General features: G+C 43.8%; 1 protein-coding gene across 1 annotated transcript in view; it reads right to left on the bottom strand.

Moving 5' to 3' along the window:
- insrb (insulin receptor b) overlaps window positions 1-24,239 on the bottom strand; it is an 87,324-nt gene that overhangs the window by 37,941 nt on the left and 25,144 nt on the right. Inside the window, exon 2 of the mRNA XM_030049282.1 lies at window positions 22,823-23,371. Within this exon, the coding sequence (XP_029905142.1) occupies window positions 22,823-23,371 (549 nt within the window). The remainder of the gene's footprint in view (window positions 1-22,822; window positions 23,372-24,239) is intronic.

Here is a 24,239-nt window from a genome sequence, read left to right as displayed (position 1 = left end):
CAACTACAGAATGACACAACAGTTACCAGCCTGAATCAAACTGAATGCATCGCTAATTTATGCCTGCTTGGACTCATAACATATTGTAGGTGCGGTTCAGGACATTCTTCCCATGCAGCAAAACCCACACATCTGCTCTTTCAGAAAGATTAAATGAGACACTACCAATTATTTGCAAGTATTTAACAGGGCTGGAACAAACAACTTGCAAATGTTATAAGGGTAAATGTCAGTCTGACCAAGCCCTTGCCTGTTTAAAAAAAAAGGAGAGAAAAAGTAGTTGCATTGTCTGAAAAACTCTGGCACTGGTTTCACAGGAACTGGTCATGAAACCTATTCAGCATGCAAAGGTCCACTCAGCTACAGAGTCTATGGAAAAAAGAAAAATTGAGATAAAAAACTGTGACATGATGGCAACAAGTTATTGGCCCTCAAAAAGCCATGAAATTGTGGTTACCAGTTCACAAACATCATCTCTTGCAACCCTCTCTTCAACTTGCTGAAGCCTCAGTTTGACCTCACTGAGTTTCATCTTTCCATCAGCAGAGCAAGCGGCCAATGAAAACAGCCAAGAAGACTGGCCAGGGGTCTCCTGGGCTGGTGTGAAGGGGCTGATGATGGAGAGTGTTAGTCATAAGCAAAACAGTGTGAACTCCGATTTGAGCTTGAATGCGTCAAAGTACATCTGGAAGATCTAGGAGCTGTGTGAGGGCAGCAAGCAATTGACTCCTGCTTCTGTTTACTCCACTTTTTCAGTCAGCCACTTCTCTGATCACAACACTTCTTCCTTTTGTCCTGCACTGGTTGCATGCAGGGAGGGAGTGGTGTGTGAAGATGACAAGGAGTCTGAGATGAACGGTTAGTGGAAAGACCCTGGGCTGAGTCAGACCAGACTGGAACCAGCACTGGGTTCTGGTGATTTCATGGAAAACAGGTTTATAAATGGCTCAGTGAACTTTTATGGATCTCAAAATCTAAGTATCTAAGGGGCCCTCCACAGAAAAAAGTTAACATTTTAACATGTTTGCAATGCTGCACTGAGTGATGCTGTCCATAGAGCAATTAGAATCAAGGCTGGGAAAAAATGCAGCTAACATACATTAATGGTAGCATGCCTCAAGTCTCAAGTCACATGGTCATATGAATATGAAAGCTGCTTTGAAAACAGCCATCCTATTCAATGGTGGATCATGCGTATCAGTCCCACGACCAGGATAAAAATTGCGAGAGAGGAAGCCCTGTGGTGTCTGAGGAGAGCTGCAGGAGGAACAGAAAATAGTGCAGATGTACAGGCATATTTACAAGTCAATTTCCATTTAGATCCAGATCAAATTCCAGGCCCATACGAAAGGCTTCAAAATGATTCAGTTAATCACCGCAAGGTCTCACTGACATCAAGGGTTTGTTCTGGGTCAGACAACATGACCCCAGACTCTGGGATATGACAAGGGATGCAAAAAAAAGCTTGAAACACAGTAGCTAATCCTAAAAGTAATCCTGAAAAAACCCTGAAATATCACATCTCTGTCTAGACTATGCTAAACCAACACAGCATGCATACATCACAGTTTACGTTGCCGTCTCTGCTCTCTATTTGACAGGACTGATATGCCTGCTGGTTAGGATGATGGCTCATTGTCTGCCAGCCTGTCCACCCCTCAAACATGTCCCTGTTGTAATGCTAATGCAGCGTGCGCCACTCTAAAACCTCCCCTAATTAAAATCTTGGTTCCAATAACTGCCAGGCTAAAGAGATTTGCCATAAGCACACACTATTAATTGTCAAGCGGAGAATGAAGGGAGGATGGGTGTGTTTGTGTTTGTGTGTGTGCGCACATTCACGTCAGATGCCACATTTTAAACAGGCTGTATGGAGGCAGGCAACCTCTTAGACACAACATGCAAGATGCAAAGGCAATCTAACAGACACATGGAAGCATACACACACGACCATGTGCCTCCATGTGAGATTAACAGCATTCATGGAGATTTGGAACAAGGCCATAAACCAACACTAGCAACACTGTGGTCAACCGGCCTGCCATAACATGACATGCGAGAAGAGAGCAGGGTTGGTTGGTTCTTTTTCAGGGAGAGAGATAGAAAAACAACAAGGAAGAGAGTGAGATCAACGCTCCAGTCAACACGCCACGTGTAAATTGAAAGAAAGGCAATACCGAATGCAGTGATGTGGATATGCATAGGATATAGGAGGGCTGGACAGAGGGAGGGAGCCAAGAAGGGATGGAGGGTGGGGGGCCAGGCAGAGGGGTGAAGATGGAGGGACGGGAGGGAGAGCTAGAGAAAAGCAACAGCGTGGAGGGCGTGACCAAAGACGATAGATGAAGATGGAGTAAGGCAGGGGAGAGAAACGCCAGCGAATGCAGCCACATGGCTTCTACGAGGAAAACAATTTGTAAAACAACACCTTCTCTATGCCAGAGTGCTGTGGCTGCAGTGGCCTGGGGTGGAGACTTCTCCGTTTCTGTCCCTCCATCCCTCTCCCGCTCACCGTCCCTCCCTCCCTCCCTCCCTGTCTGTCTCTCTCTGATCAGTTCGCTCTGACAAACACCACCCCTCCCCCATCTTGTTTTTCTCTCTTGGCACAGGAATTGGTGAGGTGTCTCCTCAAAAACAAGATTATCAACAGCAGACACACTATTTGCTTAAGGAGTGAAAAATGTGCACTTTTTTCCTACTTTGGCAGAAATAAAGGAAGATAACATAACAGTCATGGCAACGACACTTTGAATCTAAAGATTAAAATATTAGACATCTTCCCTCAAACAAATCTGTGTGCCACAAACACCAAACACCAGTGCACGTGGCTTTCATATTCCATTTCAAAGAATGCAAATATCAGATATCAGAAATGCAAAACACATAATCTAGTGTATCATCTATCTTCCGCTGGGACATAATAACATGTTGCTGCATGCTTTACTGAAGAGTGACCTATAACAGGGAGTTGTGCTCAGTGTGTCTGAATGTTCTGTAGCTATACTTGGCTTACTGGTCTTGTCTGATGTGTACAGTGAGTCTGGCTTTAATAAAAAAAAAGTCAATGTCAATATCGCTGCTGGCCTCAGGTTTAGGCATTAGGTTCCAGCAGCCATACCAAGCTTGGAACTGCTCATCCTGGTGCTTGATGCTCACTTAGGCCAATTACGCCCCTGGCAGCAGGCACTATGGTGTCTGAGCTGCTGTTTTATTCCGAAAACATTCACAGCCCATTATGGCTGCTGCTCAGTCATGATGTGGATGGCTAAGGCAGCAAGTAGAGAGGAGCCCCAGCTATGGGCCAGGCTCAGGCACATGGGCGTCTGACTGAAAAACAAACCCAAGCACAGGGATTTACACAGCGGGGTGACTGCTGGAGGGGAAGGGTCCAGCCACACACAAGCTCCCCTGTTTGTGTTTTTGTGTGTGTGTGTGCGCGCACATGTACATATATAATGTATGTACACCAGGCTATAGGACAAAAGAATAAAGAATGCACACAGAAAACACAGGCATTAAGAAGGGAAAAGTGTATTGGGAGGGGGGTGGGGGGGGCTGAAGAGGCCCTGCTTATCCTGGGGGGCGCAGGTGTTGTCAACAGAGGCCCCTCTGGCAGGCAAGCAGCCTGGGTGGGTGGGTGTCACACAAAAAGAAAAGCCTCTCATTGAAACACAGCAGCCAGAGGTAAACAGGGAGAAAGACAGAAAAGGAGAGCGACAGACTACCCGTTGTGCCTTGTGGGCGAGCTTTACCTCTGCTGGTGCTAATTCAACAGGGAGGAATAACAAAGGCAGCATGGACAACAAAATGTCCCTTAACTCCTGTCTACTCTACATAAATTCACCATTTCAATCGTGCATATCTTGATTTTCTATCTCTATGACTAACACTGGCTGGTGTGCAGTTAATCTAAGTTAATTTCAATGAGTCCCCTGAGGTAACCACAATCCATTCAACTCTGGTTTGTGGTTTCTGACAATCACCAGAGCTGCAGTCTCTTCCTCAATAAGAGCACAGCAACTTTAAAAGTCTGAATGGGAAAACTAACAGCCCAAGTGGAACATACCACTGATATTACACATTTACCCAAATATACACCCTTATGCAGCTCATTACCATAGATAAACCATATCAAATGCTTTCGCAGGACCCTAACTTGGATGTTAGGAGGAAAGGGCGAGTGGATGATTTGGATACTCAAGCCAGCCCCTTTATTTTCAGTGAATGAAGTTTATGACACTTACAGGAGGCTGAACAGTAAATTACAAGATCCCTGAACCACTCCATCTCTTTCCCACTTTCAAAACAGTTCAGACTTACACTATTCATTGATCTAAATAAGACGATCCTCTTTACTGACTTGTCTGTTTAAATAAATGTTAAATAAAGCTTAAATGCTGCAGTAGCATCACACACTAAGAGCATTCATGTCGCACACAAAAGAGCAGTTGATCAGGGCAAGGAAGAAAAAAACGCCATCCAGTGTTGATGTGCACACGTTTGGAAAACAATAAGATACACTTTTTTTGTGGACTAAGAGAATGGAATGAAGGCGACTGAGGAAGGAAGGACGTTGACTCCAGTGCAGCTTGCAACTGTATTGTAATTCTAAGAAATCCTGCAGTGTGTATGTGTGTTTGTGTGAGTCAGAGAGAGTTCATGTGTCAGTTGGACAGCTAGTGGTTTGTCGGAACAGGAATAGTCATGCACTCTTATTGAGGTCTGCACTCCACATATTCTCTCTCTCTCTCTCTCTCTCTCTCTCTCTCTCGTTTCTCAATACGAAATATCTGCTTCGGTGCCAGAACACCACTGTGTACAACAGACACATGATTTTCTGCCACAGAGCCTAGGACAGACAGAGGCAAACATGTGCATGGGTGTGTGTAATAAGATTTTGAAAAGTAGAATGAGGGGCCAAATTGAATCAGTGCAGATGGGAGGCTCTGGATGCTCAGGGGGAGAGCAGTTAACAAGAGTTAACAGGAGATAACAATGAGCAGGTATCCTGATTGATGCTATCTGCAGTCATGGCTGACTCCCACAATGGGGAAGTGTTCATTCAGGGGCCCATTCACAATGGTGTGGGTAGAGTTATATAAATAGTATGATTCACAAACTGTGCCGGCACACTCACTTCTTCTAGAGTACAAAGTTAAGCTACTTTGGAGTTTTCACTTGTTAACTGGTGAACCAGAGCAGAATATTTCAAACTGTTTGGTCTTGTGCACAAGCAAAACAGTGCGCTGCCATGGACAGGTGCTGTGTCACTAAAATTATGACAATGTGAAAATAACCTACACTTGTTTGTTAAGTTCATTTATTTTACAGAGAAAAAAAAAAAAACAAAAAATCTTGAACCTGGGAGATGAGACAAGAAAAAAATAAGGGACTGCTTGAAACATCTCAAAACATTAAAAAAACCCCACACAAACAAGCCAACAAAAAATAGATGTCATCTAATCAAGTTAACCGCTCGCTGTCACTGAGCAAAACATCACTGAAGAACCCAGATTACCAAATGAAGTTAGAGCCCCTTTGTTAATTAATAGAAAATCACAACAATTTGTTTTGCCCATCAATCGGGCCACTGCCGCAACCACGTCCAGCAATCGCCGGGCAAGCTCTGACAAACTTAGCCAATACAAGGCTCAAGCTGAGACATGCAGCCAATCAGAACGCTTAGCACAGGAGGGTGAGCGCTGTGCGTCACCACGGCTGTTATTCTGGTGTCCAGAAGAGTGCTATTGGCAAATTTATCTCTGTCTCGGGTACATGTGAAATGAAGCGACCAGAGCATCTGTCTCAATCTACACATACACATACTGCCCACAGTATGGAGTTATGGAGTGCCAGACAGTCCCTCCTACAGCCGTACTTCCCCTAGAAGAAAACCTAGCGTCGTGTTTGTCATCCAAGCTGTTCTCTGCATCCATCGCTCCATCGCCGCTCTCCGCTCATCAGAGGTGTCAGACATATGCAGGCGAACACACACAAGACCGGGGCACTGACTGTGAATCACATTTACAGGGCCATATAGGACAGCCCCAGTCGTAAAAAGCATACTGCTGGACATGCAGGCTTTCATTCAAAACATTCATTCACTGACCCATTCAACCATTCATGAATTGATGAACTTGTCCACTGACCCATCCACTTGCACATTCATTGATTCAACAGTGTATTAGAATTAGTCGTGCACAATCAGGCTTTCTGGGACCAATCGCAGTTACATGAGAATAGTTTTTCATTGAAGCAGCGTAGGCCCTCCCTTGTGTGGTTCTGATCTATGATCATAGGCAGTAAAACTCAATGTCTGAAATGAACTGTCAATGCCAGATGGATGAGAGATGTTTTTTAGCAGTACAGTAGTGACTACAGCAAAATGTATGAGACATTTTGAAATATACTTTCCTGATCCAGCAATTGAAATACCCTCCTCATCAGGCAGGTATTAAATCTCTTTATGAGGAGCCCAGGTTGCTTTTTCAATAACCTGCTCCTCTTCCATCAGTGTCAAACGCTTCAGTTGCTTTGTGAGTCAATGTGGCTGCTTTTGTTTCACCAAGGCCAGCAGTCAACACAACACCGTACACGGAGGCACTCAACAGGCCTGAAGCAAGGCTGGGACGAGACTGTCCAGGGAAGTGAGTGAGTGACTCTGTGTGTGTGTGTGTGTGTGAGAGAGTGTGAGTGACAGAGAATATGGACAACACAGGCCTCAAATGAGAAGGGAAAAAGAAAGTAAGCGAGAGACAACATGCAATGATTACATGTTGTAATATCTAGCCTATATGGTTAGATTTTTTCAAGACTTTCTTCCTTTTCTCTTTCCAGAGGCTGTATCACTGGAACACAGCAAAACCACTTTGGTGTAATTAGCTGTCCTTCAACAAGTCAGTACATGAGCACAGATCTGCGCTCTTCTTCGTAAAGTTGTAATTGTAACCCACCAAATATCAAAAAAAAAAAAAAAAAACTTTAAAACTTTTCTCCTCTATGTTCCTATTCCCCCTCTCTCTGATCCATAGCACCCATCTCCAGCTGTTTATGCTGACCTCCACGCTTCCCCCACCCTCTGCTAACATTTGCCCCTTCGGCGCTGGTCACGCTCTCAGGAGCCCCGCCCAGTTCCTCCCCATGGTGTTCCCATTCCCACTCTGGAAAGAGCCAAGGGATAAACTCTCTCACACACACACACACACACACACACACACACACACACACACAGAGACACGCACATAAAATAGGTCCCACCTGTGTCCTCCCCCCTTGAACAAATGTATGTACAAACATGCACACACATAGATATTCACCTCTGTTCCCCGACTCCCTTCTACCCATAAGCCCTTGCAGCCCATTAGCTCATTGGAAGTGGCCAGATGGGGCCCCTCTCTGTGCATGGCTTGCCTTGATTGGCTGAGGCAGGCTTCAGGAAGGGAGATGGTGGGAGATAAGGGGACGTTCCCCAGCATTCCACTCGGGGGGCCCAAACCTCATGTGGGTGACGAGCAATGTCATTTGTCATCAGGATCTGTCAACCTCAGAAACCCACTTGACTTCTGAGTCCCTGCTCATCTTCCCATTCAGGCACAGTGGTCCATACACAAAAAAAGGAGTGTAAAAAGTAGACCATGTTTTATCTGGTTTGTTACTTCTACAACAGCTACACTGAGAAGGACATTGTAGATAGACTGGGTTGTAGTTGTGTGTCTGCTAGAAACCCACCGCACCACCCTTGAGATTGCTGTGAATTACACTGGATCACATGCTTGCTACACACACACACACACACACACACACACACACACACACACACACACACACACACACCAGAAATACTGTGGATCCAGCTGATCTTATTAACCCCAATTCAGTCATGTTGGTCATATGTTAGTACACACAGACAAGCTAAAAGAGGAAAACCGACAGCACATGACGACAAATTTCTTCATGAAAAAAAAAAAAAAAAAATCGCATTCCTCTCCTGTTCTGTCAAGATAGAAATTGCAAAATTGCACAAGGATTTCTCAGCTGATATTTGAGAATACATATGTACACATATACACGCACAGCATAACATGGTTGAGAGAGTGCTCTGTGTGTGCATGTATGTGTGTATATATTGTGTAATGTGTGTGTGTGACAGGCTCAGACCTGAGCACAGGATCAGAACCTTTTTTTAGTTACAATAATACCGTCACAAGGCCCAGAGCTGCTGACAACGGAGCAACAGCCAAGGCATGCTAAATATTAGCTGGGCTGTATGTGATGCTGCCTAATCGATAACACACACACACACACACACACAAACACAAGTACACCATGAAAGACTAACTCGCTAGCTCATAGTCTATATCAGGCATGGGCTGCAATCCCTATTCAACACTGTCTTCAACAGAGTTTAGTTTCTTCAAATCAAGAAAAGACCCACAAAGCCCCCCAGAAAATACTCAATCTTTTTATTGTCTATTTTCGCTACATGTGATCTAATTCCACTATATGCGATTTTATACTGAAATCTGATAATGCAACAATACACGGTGAGACTAACTGGTGCTCAGCTGTTTGGCACTTGCTCCACTCCCATCCAGTGTAAGTCAACAGGATAAGTTACTTTGAATTTACAGCTACCTCTGTATTGATCCCAGGGTGCAATGCGTTATTTATGTCTGACGTAAAAGTGAAATAAGGCAATTCAAGAATGGCATAACTGGCTATGATAACACACACACATACACACACACTGCATGCACTCATTCAGACCAGATCCATAACAGATACACAACCATCTTGGGGCATCTTTGTGGCTCGGCTGGCTACAGTGAACACCTTGTAATCATGACGTCCGGGGTTCAAATCTAGCCTAGGACTTTATTGTCTTGAGTCATCTTCTTCCCTCTCTCTCTCCCAATCTTTCTTTTCTCTCTCTCTACTTTGGCCTGTCTCATACAGGCTGAAATGCCAAAAATATACAAAAAGCCACATTTTTTGTGTTTGGTATGTCCTCACATGCTAATCAGAAGCCTTGATAGGAGCCACAGAGGTTTACATTAGAGAGAAACTTTGCCTTCTTTGCATACTTCTTCATTCCCCCCTTCTAACATTCATTTCAAAACACTCCTCTCCTCATCTTATGTGCTAAAACATTTCTCCCATTTTCACTTTACCTAAGTTGGGTACAGTGGTGCCTACAAGACACCTCTCATTCACACGCACACAAACTGACAAACACACACACATACCAGCATGCAACAACACGTATGTCCCTGAAGCCGCTCCACACACTGTGAGAGAGAAAACAGGAGTGAGAAAGCAAAAATAAACCCCCCCAAAAAAATCACTCTAATCCATGTAGAGACTCTACCTCATACAAACAAAACACAGAAATACATGCTTGTGCCAGCAACATATGAGCTGTGGACAAACATGCTACGACCAATCACATGGGAAGTAACTCAGATGTGCACCAATCACAGGCGCACACACTGCCAAGGCAGCCATCTTTAGTAACGGGAGCCAGAGCTGACAAGTTTGGTCTATCATTTTGAGGCCCAGAAATTCCTGCATGTCTGCATACCACAGCATGCGAGGGAAAGGAAGAGAGAGAGAGAGAGAGAGAGAGAGAGAGAGAGAGAGAGAGAGAGAGAGAGAGAGAGAGAGAGAGAGAGAAAGAGAGAGGGAGGGAGGGGGAAAAGAGACAGAGAGAGAGAGAGAGAGAGAGAGAGAGAGAGAGAGAGAGAGAGAGAGAGAGAGAACGAACACAAAGCAAAGGAACAGAGGGACAGAGAGGAAAAAAGAGAGGAAGAAGGGAGGGAGGGAGTGCAGAGGGAGGATCTTTGACACAAGGTGGAGCAGCAGAAGCAGCGGCAGAGAAATGGAGAGAGAGAAAGAAAGAGACAGCCATTTGTGCTCTTTTTGAGCAGTGCCTGAGGTTCCTCCAGTTTATCTTACAGGTCTTTACACACACACAAACACAACTAGACAGACAGGACACCCTGACCAGATTTAGCTAAAACTACTAACACTAATCATTCGTCTATAGGGAAATGGGGCCGTCAGCGTAGTCCGGAGAGGCGTGGAGATGGTGTGGGCATACCATAACCGTGACTGCAACTTATCAGTTAGAAAGAAGCCATTTTTACAGTGGTCCTATAGCTCTGTTCCCATGTTGTTGTTGAAGGATGCATTAAGGCAGAGCGAGAAGGATTATCATATCAAACCCTACACAAAAGCACTTTTACCTAAAGGAAAATGTTGTTCCAACAGCACAGAGACCTGCTGAAAATGTCTCTCTGTAGGGATCCTTTCCATAATGTTGTCAGACACTTATAATAACGATCTGAGTCTGTCAGTGGCAAAAACAAATACTTTCAGTGGAAATAATTTAATAGACAACCTTAGCTTGTGTGTTTACATTGAGCCCATTTCACAGCTGCCAGCTGAAGTGTTCTCATTCAATACTGGACCAATTTTTATCCCTATCAGTCATGCGGATCCCAAAAGGCAGAAAAATAGCACCCAGGTTAAAAAAATACCGGAATTATTCATTATATCATGAAGAGAGAGAAGATGGTGAAGGTAGCAGAGAGACTTTGCTGGGTTCATGTTTTTACTGCCTTGCTTTTATAACATGGGACCATTCTGTCATGATCAGGACAAGAGAGTGGAGAGGCAGAAGAAAATGGCTCTATAGTGTTTCATGACAGCAATGGGAGTAAGGCAGGTACATCAGCTGAAGAAAGAGAACTAATGGAGAAGAGAAATGATGACAGTAACATTCTGGGAAGAAAGTAGCTTTTTTTTTTTTTTTTTTTTTTTTTGGATGATCATACATAGGCTACAGCTTCAATAAAAGCCCTATTTGATGGAGCTAGCCAGCTGTGGCTTGGGATGAAACTTAGAGCTGTCAGCAGGTTGCAGCTTCTTTGCATCCAGGAACAGAACAGAGGTCAGTTTTGATTAAAAGCCCTAAGTCATTCCTGTGTATGGTTTTGGATATGTTAGGCTTTGTTGTCTATACCTGAAAAGGGAAATTTTCCAGCGCATCAGCCAACCCACACAACTCTAGGTATTTTTGTGTAAACTTTCTAACATTTCTCCTAACATTTCTACCACTCAGAAATGCTGCAAGTCTCAACACAAGATACCAAATACCATAACAAGAGACACAGAGAAGCTGTAGGCCTGAGGAATGCACCTGTTTTGCACACTGGAGCAGTGCCGATCTGTGTGCTGATGCTAACAGCGCGAGGTGACACACCCGCTGAACCATTACTCATGACAGAGGGATGGTAGACTGGCATCAGGGTTAAGCAGATGCTGCATGACACCATTTCCTGACTTGATGAAATAGGAGATTTCTTCATGAGATACCTAACTGAAACTTCTCTGCTGCAAGTGCTCCAGCTGAAGAAACATGCCTGAGAGGGAAAAAACATTGACTCTCGTTAAAACTTCATGACAGGTTACTGAGCAGCTAGTTTTACTCAAAAGAAGATTTATGGGTCAGAAGAGGATATTTTACTTTTACTGTAGAGCTTGCTGGCTGTTCAGTCTGACAGGAAATCAACATTGTTTCATATACATTATTTTGGATCCATTACAATTGTATGTCTTGATGTGTCGTTACTGGAATAACTGAGCAGAAGGGGAAATATTTCTCCCCATCTTGCTGTCTCTTCTGGTAGGCCAAGACACACACCAACCTCTTCTTATTCCACATTGGTTCATGCAGTCTTGGTTAGCTCTCCTGGAATCTGTGTGTGTGTCACTATCCCATAGCTACGCCCAGCAAATGGCCGACTAGTTTCTGACCCCCTTAGCCTTTATATCCTAGTAGCTGACCCCTGACCTGGGTCGGTCAACTTGGGGTCACATTCTCCCTATAATGTGACCCTACATCTGTCCTACTCCTGCCAATCCCAAGCCCAATGTCACGAGTATCGCCTTAAATAGACAAAGCTTCCCCTGACCGCACCATTGCAGCCTCCAGGGGGTGGCTGCTTTACTGCCTTTACTTAGAATTATTAGCACTGACTTGTGGGCATCCCTTAGAACGGTCAGTCGAGATTTTAGTCGGCGAGATGTTTATTCACTTTTCATTGTGATCAAAGCACCATGCTGTAAGAAACAGGATACGCCCCCTTTGAAATAAATTTAGGTTTGAAAGAATTATCCCTGCGGCTGAGCTGCATTATAGATATATATATATATATATATATATATATATATATATATATATAATTTGTTGTTCTGCAGCTCGGTTACAAGGAACATGCTGCTCTGTTGTTCCCTTTCCCTGGTAGGTGATATAACAACAAAATTCCTGAGAATTTCAAATCTCCAAACATCCCACCCGAACCCTTCATCCGAGCTGTCGTACCACCTCAAAGCCGCCAATGAAATTCCAAGTATTCGCTGAAGCACTAGCGTCAGATGTCCCAAATACAGTACATAGTAGCTGTGCTTACAGACTATGTTAAGCCCTTAATGAGCCAAACAAGCAGGGCTGAGACTGTAAGAGCGTGTGTGAACACACACTCAACTTCCTTAATCCAGTGGAACCAGCAATGACTTAATGATATAAAGAAAGGTATGTGTTTTGACCAGGGTACGGTATGCCAGTTAATTTCATGCTGATCTAGGCATGTGGCAGGGCTGCTATAATGAACAAATTTCTGTTGTCAGTTTATTCTTGTCATTTTCTTTGGCCTGGAAATTAGAACGCATCTTTAATGCCAATTGTTATACAGGTTGATGTGTTTTATATTTCATATTTTATGTATTTTCTGAAGGTCTGAAGTCAGAAATCTCAGCAATAAAAATGTTATGTGCATCTCAGGGTACAGTTTCAGAACTTTGCTTTGAATTTTTTTAATGTAATGTGTTCCTAAATTTCAACTTGTGTAAATCCTAGAGAGCAATTTACCAGATATCACACTCGTCAGATCAGGGGTGTCAAACTGGTGCCATGGAGGGCCGAGAGGCTGCAGGTTTTCATTCCAACCAAAAACTCCACCAGGTGATTTCACTGATTAGTCCCTTCTCTCTGCTTGGAGGTGAGGTGATCAGTGAAATCACCTGGTGGAGTTTCCTATGATTTCATTTTACTAGAAGCGTGATATTGTAACACACTGATATTGCACAAACACTGTGGTTGTGCGGCAACACTAATTCAGATTCTGTGGTGTTACAGGTTCAGTTTTGTTTTGACAATTACTTCATTACTGTTCACCCCTGGTGGATATTTCAAAGCTTTTTTGAGATATTTCACCCAGCATGCAATGTCAGATATACCTATGGCCACTGGTTTGGCCTAGACAGTAGTAGTAGCATTCACTCATCACAGAGTGCCTGTAGTGTTTGTGTTGCCAACAGAGGGTGCAGAGAGAGGGCTCAATATGAGTGCTACAATCCTGGCTGCTATGTTAAGGTTTGGTTGTGTTCACCTGCAGACATGTGAGCACTGAATTATGTTGGCATAATACTATGGGAATGGACTACTGCTGATCAACCTGCATCATTACATCTTTATTGCTTGTGTGCGTGTGTGTGTGTAAGTGTAAGGGTGAAGGCTTACAGAACTGCATGCAGGCAGTCATCAGATTCGACCAACACCTGAAAACAATCCCCTTCCTAAGACTGGAGGGAGGGTCGTGTTTTTTTTCCTCCACACAAGCAAACATGTTATGCAATCCTTATTGCTCTTCTCTCCTCTAAGCTCCCCATATTCTTATTTCATCAAGCGGGCTGGCTTGATCATCTGACATAGTGTTTCACACCATGAGGATCATAATGTTCATAATTTGTGATAAATTTGGTTCTCAGAAATGGATATCTGCAGCACCATCAAGGCTTCGTATTGCTCTGTCTGTCTGCAGATCAACAAGGCTAATAACCACTTGTCTAACATTACTTCTGTCCTTTCCTGTCTCACATACAGATATCACAATCACCCCCACCCCCTTCCATGCCCCGTCAGCCTTCCCCCGGGCCCAGTTGTACAGCTCGGCAGTAGGAAGTGCTTTGGACAAAGGCAGGAAGTAATGAGGAAGTCCTTTCAGACAGCTCAGGCTGCAACAATCGCTTGCCTGCCAACCCGCTTTCCTCCACACCTCAGCGCCACCACACTAATACAAACAGAAACAGAGAAGTGCACGTGCACATTTGAACAGAGAAACACAGAAATTAATATGTAGAAACGTGTTCGTACACATGCACTGTTCCAACACACGACTATATCTGTAAATGCCAAAACCATAACTGTGAACCAAACTATTCTACTCTTGAGTGAAGTGCACCAGTTTCCCTCTCAGTATTTCTTTGTCCTCACTTAACTCAGTGCGTCTTAAGAAATGCAAAAGAGAAGCACAGGCATTAACAGATACAAAATGTGTGTCCTTGTTCACTAGATACACACACACACAGACAATGCAGCAGCAGTTGCTATGCATCTCACTCCACCATGCTGGTATCCTCAGAAGCCCCCATCCGCTCCACACTCAAATCAGCAAATCCACTGCTTCAGCTACAATAGTGGACAGCAGCGGCTATGTGCTCCACTTAGCCTCGTGTGTGTATGTTTGTGCTCCACTTGGCTCTGTGCGCGAGCGTTTATGTACTGTGCATGCGTTGATCTGCATGTGCACCGTTACGCATACTTATATGCACGTGCACTTTGTGTGTGTGCTTGTGCAGAGCAGGGTGTGGGAGTGCCAGTCCATTGATGAGCTGGAGGAGAGAGGAGAGAGAGTGTTCCAGATCCCCTGGGGCTCTCTGCTAGCGCTGCCTGACTGCTACTGCACACGCTGAATGAATGGACCGTGCTGAGTGCAGAACAGCGCACATACACACACACACGCACGCGCGCACGTGCACACATATGCACAAGCACACACACGATGCCAGCTTATCAAAGTTAATTTGGATTCGTTAACAAAGATGCACACTGCCAGGAAGAAAAACACAAGAGCATGATTACTACCTCTCACTCTCTATCTGCCTGCCTCGATCCCTCCCTCCCTCCCTATGTAAGGTTCAGGCAGGAACTTAAAGGTAATTATTTCTTTAGATTTATTATTTATTGCATAATTATTTACAACCTAAACATTCTGGGAAAGGGCAAGGGGAACAATAGGTATGGAGTCCCTTTGAGCGCATCTCATGCATGTCAGTAGTGCAATGTTGTAACTGGGGAACATCCCCAACTCTGCAAGCAATGTCCAAATAAGGTGATGTGCATCACACAGCAGGTAGATGAGACTACCCACCACTGAGAGCTGCCAATAGATGTAACACCCTATTCTCATCCCCTCTATCTCTCTCTCTCTCACTTTGTTTATCTTCCTCTCCCTCCCTATCCCTCATAAGATATTCATGGTAATTCAAGCGCAGGCATGAGTGTGTGCATATGCGTTTGTGTGTGTGTGTGTGTGTGTGTGTGTGTGTGTGTATGTGTGGATGCAAGGCAAGGCACCAGGGAAAAGCTTTAACTATCACAAATGGACAGCATCAAAGAGGAGCTTGCCAGTGTCTATAGTAATGAATGAGAGAAAGATGAGAACAAATGTATGCAGTTCTCCATGCAAGTGTGTGTGATAGTGTATATCACCATCAGGATCGCATCGCTTTCAGTTTCCTATATTCAAAATGGAATCAGAAATGGAAATCAATCCATGTCAAGTCGCTAAATAATGAGTTTTTATACTTCTACAACTTCTAATAATGGATATAAGAATGGCAAAAAAGTTTCCCTTTTGGTGGTATAGAAGAAACTCAACTCTGTGTGGTGTCTGAACTGAAAGAACTGACCAGAACCAGGGTGGCACAACCAATAATTTAACAACTGTACACCTCGATTTCACCCAAATATAGCAATTAAATTCCTCCAACTGTCATACTAAAAAGCTGTAATGAACAAATATAATCCCAATATCTAGCGAAATAATCATTGTAGCTGTATTCATGAGCCTTAACCCCAAGCCTGATGTGAACTGATGTGTACCAGCTGAACCCCACAGACCCTACCAGCTCCTGGCTACATACCTCAAACCGGACACCCGGTCACATGCTGCTAACATGGGACATGTCTCTCACACACAGTTATTCCTTAGGATAGGGTACTCATCAGACACCTCAGGTTTGTGGATTCACTGCATAGCTCTCACTGTGTATCAGGGAAGTGTAGCCTATATCAAAGCTGTGACGCTCCCATTTCCAGGCAGCTCCAATATTCCAGTGAGCCAGAGGACAGCTAGGATAGCGTTTCTAACTCGAGTCCCTTCTCACTGAAAAAGCATCTGGGTCAAAGTTCAAGTGGCCCAGAAACCAAACCCGCCGCAGCCGCAAGGAGGAAGAGAGAGTGAGCGAGAGAGAGAGAGCTGATGTCAGGTCTCAGTGAATACACATATGGACATATATAGTGTACATACAACCACATGTGCATGAACACCAGTTCCAAAAAATATCAGGACACCACTATTATAGGCAAGTGCTTGGAAAACTCTATCTGGACTGTCTCATATCCACAGATATTATTGGTGCTTGTAGTTTATTATATTTGACTGTTATCCATGGGGGAAAAAAATTTAAACTGTGAATTTTGAAAACTCCCACAAAGAATTTTGTTGTTCAAATGCAACAGACTGAGCCACAAGAGTAACTTGCTGTCTTCATTTCTTATAATTTCCCTTCCTGTCTTCCCACGTAAAGTAAAAATCTCTTTTAGTAAGGAACGGGAAACACAAACTATCACAAAAACAACTGCACAAACAAGTTAAGTCTGATCTGTGATCCTGCTCTGTACGTATCAATATCAGTATCAGATTCAAAACTCTTCATCTGTCAGCACCTGGAGCATGGACAGCACACACAAACACACTCCATACAGAAATCAGAGACTAGTTTGTCTCCTATAATACAAGCAGTGACCATTTAATGAGAGAAACTTTTACACTGTCCACGCAGTCTGTCCCCTTGTCTGTGTGTGTGTTCTTGCATTCTCTGTGTCATTGAGCAGTAAATGGCAAATTAAGAGCAGCGGCCTCAGGAACACTCTTTCATTTACTTCTCATTAGAGACGGAGGGAGAGACCGAGAGAAAGGAGGACAGAAGAACAGGAGCGAGGCGAGAAAGGGAGTCTGGGAGTCCTGAGAGGAGACAGTTTTACACCCCGGCTACGAGGCTGGGCTAGGACGTGTTTTTGTTTGGTTGTGGGTGCTGGCCAACAGCATGTTTCATTGAGCTCCGCCAATCCTTAATACTCTCATTTTCTTTCTTTCTCTCTCTCTCTCTCTTTAGCCTGCTCTAGCTTGGCCACTTGCCACTCTGGCAAAAATGTGTGTGGGTTTGTGTGTGTGTGTGTGTGTGTGTGTACCTGGGAGTCACACTTGAAACACCCCGCCATGTTTGTTTTGCTCTGTTTATTTTGTTTTGCCCAACCCCTTCCATTCCCCTCCTCTCTTTTTCTAGACTCTTCCTCTCTATCGCTCTCTCTCTCTCTCTCCTCTCTGACCCTGATGTAACCCTCTGCTCTCTCTAGTTTCACTACATACCACGAGAAATCAAATACTAATGGAAATGACACTGAGGCCAATTTCCATTACCGTGACAGCCATGACTGCCAACTAGTTAAGACAACAACATGAACATACAATGTTCAGGGTGCACACAAGTAACACAGGTTCCAATGTAAAAATATTGATAATTGGTATAATACCATTTGTGTAACGTTTCTTTTTTATAAATAGTGCTGACTGCACTGGTCTGCTAAAGGAAACAAACAGAGTGAATCACTCCTAAGTTAGCCTGAATCAATATGAAATGCTTTCAACTGATTCATTTATTCATTCAATTAATAATTCAATTGATACTAATTTTTGATTGTTTGTTTTGTTTTCTTTCTTTCTTTTTTTTTTTTTAAACTTTTTTCACTTACATTATTTCACTTTTTTTTAACAGACATAATATTTTAGCTAAAAATACTGAACTGAATTGTTGTCTCAAACTGAGCTGAAGAAGCCAAAGATTCACAGGCTGACCACTTACTGGAATATCTTATTCTGAAAATTTGAAAAAAATTTTTAAATCAGTCATAAGACCAGATTACCATGCTCTTACAGATGTGGGCATTAATGCACTTCTAGTCTCGATTGAAAAGGCCGGTACAACTACACACATGTACAGTATGCACACACCTAGTGACACACACAAATGAACATACAAAACGGGTTTGTGACAAAGAGAGGACATTTGTCTTCCATGGCTTTTGTCACTGTGAGGTGGAGTTACAGCTGCGCACGTGTGTGTTTGCATGTGCGTGCCTGAAAACAATTGGAGCAAACAAACAAAGCATCCAACCACAGGCTACGTGAATTCTGACCTGAAAAGCTCTCTCTCTCTTCCTCTGTGTGTGTGTGTGTGTGTGTATTGTGCAAGCATGGAGCTGACTGGTGTCTGTGAGGCTGAACAGAGTGTGCCAAGCCTCAGCAACAGATAGAGCCTTATCTAAACAGGAGATTGGCTGTTTGCTCCCTCTCTCTCTTTCCCTCATCTGTGAATATATTCCACCTTGTTCCTTTTTGTCCATCTCTACTCCTCTCTCTCTCTATCTGTCTCCCTTGTGTAAATGTAGACCTCTGGCTTGCCCTCCATCTAGTTATCTGCCTGTCAGTGTGTCTGTCCATCCATCTGTCCCTGCGTCTCTTATGTAACTCAAATTCTGTCTCATCTATAAATTCGGTAATTTCTCCTCCTTAATTTCTTTGGTCTTAATTTTGTCTCAGCTGTAAATGTAGTCCACTCTGTGTATCTTGTTCAGTGTAATATCTTTAAAATGTCTCCTTCTTTTTGAGCAAAAAAGGAAAGAAAAAAAAAAAAACAAAAAAAACATCTACTCTTATATTTAAAGGACACTCAGTTTCCCTAGGTTTCTCATTCCACAGAAGGCCAAATTTGTGTGTAAAAGGACAGGTGAACTCTTAAATTCAAAATCATAAACAAAATGAAGATACAGACACATCAAGAGATTGCTTTTTATGGCATTTACTGAGAAAGTAATCTCAGAATACACCAATCTGAGAAACAAAAACGCCTTGTTCTACCCAAATCTATGTTTCTAATGCCAGAGTACGTTGGCACAAACTTTAGCACTCATCTCGGATACATCGTGTGCACATGTGTGGGTGTGTGTACGTGGGTGTTTGTGCGTGCCTGGGTTCTATTCACAGGCCTACGCATTCTGTTTGTCTCATTTGCAGGAGGTAACAGTAGTCCACAAGCCCTGCGTTTGCCCTGCTGATCTCCAACCTGACAGCCCTCCTTCCTCTTCTATCCTGGAATGACTGTCAGCTCCCCCCTCTTTGTCAGTCTGATATAAACTCAAGTACATAAATGCAATTTTTTTTTTTTGTTGATAATTTTGATCCCCTCCTGAGGAATTACAGGGACATCCAAGCACAGAATCAGACGTAGAACCTCCCTTTACACAATGAGAATCCTTCTGAATTTCCACAGAGAATAAACACAAACTTTTAAGGCTTTTCAAGAGGTTTTTGGTGCCTTTACACAGCATCAGTGTCATAAATTGGGACTTTCTGATACCCAGCTCTACAGCACAACACAGAGTACGCATGCAGCAGACTACTATCCTCGACCGCAACACAATACTGAACTACCATCGTCCAGAGGGAAAGCGAGCAACCAGCAACATTCAATCAGGCAGCAAAGCCACAGTGACTTGTGACAGCTTGTAAAAGCTGAGAAAATTGCACCCTGAGAGTGTCTGACAAAACCTACTACTGGACTGACCTCCGCATCCGCGCAGCTACCTGCACACAGCTGGTCACATACATATACACACACAAACACACACACAAAAATTCACACTCTTGCACACACACATATGCACGCACAAAGTGAGAAAAAAAGCACTGGGCAATGAATGTCAGATATCATATACCTCTCACAGGCTATTTGGGTTACCAAGAAGTAACTTAGGATGCAGTTAAATATGACATTTGTTGGTTCACACACACACACACACACACACACACACACACACATACACACACACACACACACACACACACACACACACACTTATACACAAATACAGTGGTGTTCCTGCTTGTGAGAAGCATGCGTTGGATCAGAGGAATGCAGGCTCTCCCCTGGCTCTTACCTCAGGCAACTGAAACCCTGTAAAAACACAACAAAAACAACCCCACATTTTCCACTCACACATAAACTTTAATGCTCCATCTAATGTTCCTCCGCCCCGTGCCCATGTCTGTGTGTGCATGCGCGCATGTGTATGTGGGCATCTAAGTTTGTAAACTGTGAGTTTTAATTCTCAGAAGCCCTAATTAAAAGATCCTATAGTTTCCTGAACCCGCCACAAAGCACATGTTCCACTGTATGGCATTGCATGAGCTCTCAAGGAAACAAACAATTTTTTTCCCCTGTTCACATCTTACATGCTTTCATCTCATCCAGGCCAACCTGTGAGGCTCTGACATGCTCTGGATTCCTGTTGCATCACAAAATATGAAGTTGTGTAAAGAAGTGCTATGAGATGTACAATGAGCTTGAAATATTACTATTATTATTGCTCTGATTATTATTATCAAAGACAGATTTAAGCGGTGCTGATTTTTGCAAAGCAGTCATAACAGAACTAACAGGACATACAGTTTGAAGTAAACTCATGGCTGGCTGCTATAGGTGTAGCAAAGAGAATGGAGGGGGCCTTGGGTAGTAATGGCTGGATGACTGGGGAGAGAGAGAGAGAGAGAGAGAGAGAGAGAGAGGGAGAGAGACACGTGTCTAAAGCAGTATGGAACTGGAGCTCTTACCTCCGCTGGGGACTACGCAAACACATGTGCACATGCGCGCGCATGCACACACACACACACACACACACACACACACACACACACACACACACACACACACACACTCACAAACACCTAAAAACATTTACAGTACGTGCGCACATACCATCCCCATGCATGCCCCCCACAAAGTCACATACACACTCCCCTCGCTGCAGTAAGAGAGAGATGCATTGCATCATGTTCTAGAAATGGCTCCTGCTTTGACACACAGCACTTGACTAAACTGGTATCTATCACATGACACGGAGCACAGTGTCGTACCTGCTCCCCTGGCCTTTCCGAAGCAAAGCGCGCACGCACATGCACACACACACTTTTCTCTTTTTCTCAATGGACATTCATGTCTTTTTTAATGCTCTCCTTGGCTGTCTATCTCTGGAATCGATTCCAGTTCTACATGAACCAAAACTGTTTTCCATTTCTTTGCCTTTCATTTCACCACACACTGGGACACCAGGTTTGGAGTGCTCAAGTGTGTGACTCAAAGTACAACACACAGAAGAAGGAAACAAGTTGAGAAAACCTGGGGGAAAGATCCCCTTTGTAAATGAAGGAGAGAGCTGCAATCAAAACACCTGAAGTCCTGGAAATCACATGCTTGTGCTCCATTACTCTTCCGCTATAATGCCAAAAATGGCCGGTTCAACCATTCAACTGGAACGCTGTACACATACTTGTTAAAGTCAAATCTCCAAGACTGTGTGTGTGTGTGTGTGTGTGTGTGTGTGTGTGTGTGTGTGTGTGAAAGAGAGAGAGAGAGAGAGAGAGAGAGAGAGAGAGAGAGAGAGAGAGAGAGAGAGAGAGGAGAGAGAGAGAGAGAGAGAGAGAGAGAGAGAGAGAGAGAGAGAAACACACAAAGAGATGTTTCCTGTATCATGCTTTCCCGACAGTTAAGTCTGGCAGAAAATCGAGGAGCCAACATAATATGCGGGCTGTAACAGTCACTGTTGGAGGATAAACATGGCCGAGGTCGTCGTGCTTTGAACGCTAGCCTCTCAGTCAGACACACAGACAGGAAAAAAAAAAAAACAACACAAGCTATAATCGCCTTCAAAAAATAATAAGCATTCTCTCTGTGTGTCTTACAATAGAAGCCATTCTCTGTGTTTAGGGCAGGGGAGGAAAGACTCACTGAGTGACTGACCGACCGACACACTGGCTGGCCAGCAGCAGCATTAAGCCAACCCACAGCTCTTTTTAACCAAAGGATATAAAATCTGTATAATTCATAGCAAACAACGTGCTGTTATAAATCACATTTGTCTGTGTCTGTTTTCTCTAGGTTTCCCTTACTCTTACCCTCACTCCTTACTCTCTGTCTTTCTTTGCATGTTTTTCCCATAATGCATACCTGTCAGTGTGTAGTTCCCCCTTTTACAATGCAGTTGAGTGATTTCACACATCAAGCTGATTTCTAAGCCTGTAATTACAGAACACTTACCCACAATGCTCCAGTCAATGTATGCTAATCAGAGGGTGGGGCGTGTCCACGACCCCTGACTGCTGATATTAAGAGTGTTCCTCCACATCATAGAAATCATTAGGGAAACCATTTGGAGCGAAAACATCAGTCGCCCCAATTGATTTCTGGGAGGAAAAATCTCCGGTGCATGTTCTCATTATGTGTCTCAACGGGCCGCTTAACAACAAGGAACATGATGGATTCTGGGAAGATGTTATACTATCACCTCTGTGCAAAATAGCCAGTCAATAAGGAAATTCTTCTGCTTCTCAGAGTAAAATAATGTCACTCTTTTCTTAATTTGGCCTCTATCAGGCCACCTGGAGCAGTTAAATGCCTGAGAACAATCGACTTCCTAATGGGTGTTTTTATATAGAAAAGGACGGAGTATCTACAATATTTCAAAGAATGATGCAAGAAGGTGTTCGCTCTTTTTTGAAAACACACAGACAAATAGACTTACTTCTCTGGCAGTGGTTCTGTGTCCAACACCGTCCCCTGAAGTGTCCGTTAATGGTGTTCTGCGGGCAGATGGTCTGGCCCTGTGCTGTGCCAGGACACACATCTCCACACTCCTTTTCATTCTTATTGGCCATGATGTAGTTGTCCTCTACTGAGTCCAGGATCTTCGACCAGTCCAGAGTGGCCAGGTAGCAGAGGTCTGGGTTCTTCTCAATCCTCACGGCGCCTCGGGTGATGTTCATGAGGCTGTGGAGGCCCAAGTCCTTCAGCTGCAGCATCTCGAACAGCACCAGGGCGTAGTTGAAGAAGAGATTGTTGCCACGGATCACAGTCAGGTTGGGGAAAAGCTCGCTGAGGCTCTCCAGGCCGTAGACCCTGAACAGCAGCAGGTAGTCGGTTACCACCCGCAGCTTGGGGAAGCTGAGGCCGCGGAAGTCCTCGGGCTTGGTCTTGAACATGAGCAGGATCTTCAGGTGGCCCTCAATGATGGTGCAATTCTCCAGCGACTGGAGGTTGGTCACATTGTTTCGGATGTCCTTACTCTGGCAGACTGGAGGGATGGAGAAGAGGAAGATGGGGATAAAGATAAAAGATAAAAATGAGAGGGGAATACATTAGCAACCACCACTATGCATTACTGTAGTCAACTTAAAGGTGTACTATTTAAAACTGCTAAGGGCTGATTTAAATGACGACCTTTCAGACTGACAAAACTCCTTTAACTGGCAAAAAAGGAAACATTTACCGGCAAGGTTTCCAATTAAAGTATTAAGACTGTAATGATCCACCACACATTAATTTCTACCACCACAGTCTGATGCTGCTGAGGGGAAAATATTATTATTATCATCATTATTATTACTATTTTGGTTGTTTCGGCAGGTTGTACATGGTCATACGGAGTTCCCTCTGACATTCACCAGGCTGCCATCTCTTCCTATTTTGCTGCCACACACACTGACTATACACATCCTTTTACAGCACTGCCATGCTTCACTGTAATATTTCTAAAGCTTTGTCTTAAGCACCTTGCCCAAGGGCACATCAGCAGAGGTGATGATGCATTTTCATTTTACCCACCTGAGTATATTTTTCGCTATTGGGTATTAATTACTTGCATAGAAATAATGAAGACAGCACAAAAATCATGCAAATGAAGTGATATGGTGCTGCCTGCAATTTGCTTGAATGTGGCCTGTATGCCTGGCAGGTAAAAGAGCCTCAGTTTGCTACTGTACTAACAACTGGATATGAGCATCAACGGGTCGTTCTTATTCTAAGACATGAAACCACTAGTGATTTGCATTAAGTAGAGCAGAGCCATTCACAAAAGCAGCCTCGCTCAGACCCCTCAACTATCTGAGTGCCCATGAGGCAGTCTCTCTGCCATTAAATCACTCAGTCACAGACACGTTTTC

Source organism: Myripristis murdjan, chromosome 4, assembly GCF_902150065.1.
Source record: "Myripristis murdjan chromosome 4, fMyrMur1.1, whole genome shotgun sequence".
NCBI classification, from domain to species: Eukaryota; Metazoa; Chordata; class Actinopteri; order Holocentriformes; family Holocentridae; genus Myripristis; species Myripristis murdjan.
Note: the sequence above shows the minus strand (reverse complement) of the source record. Positions and strands in the feature narration are given on the sequence as shown.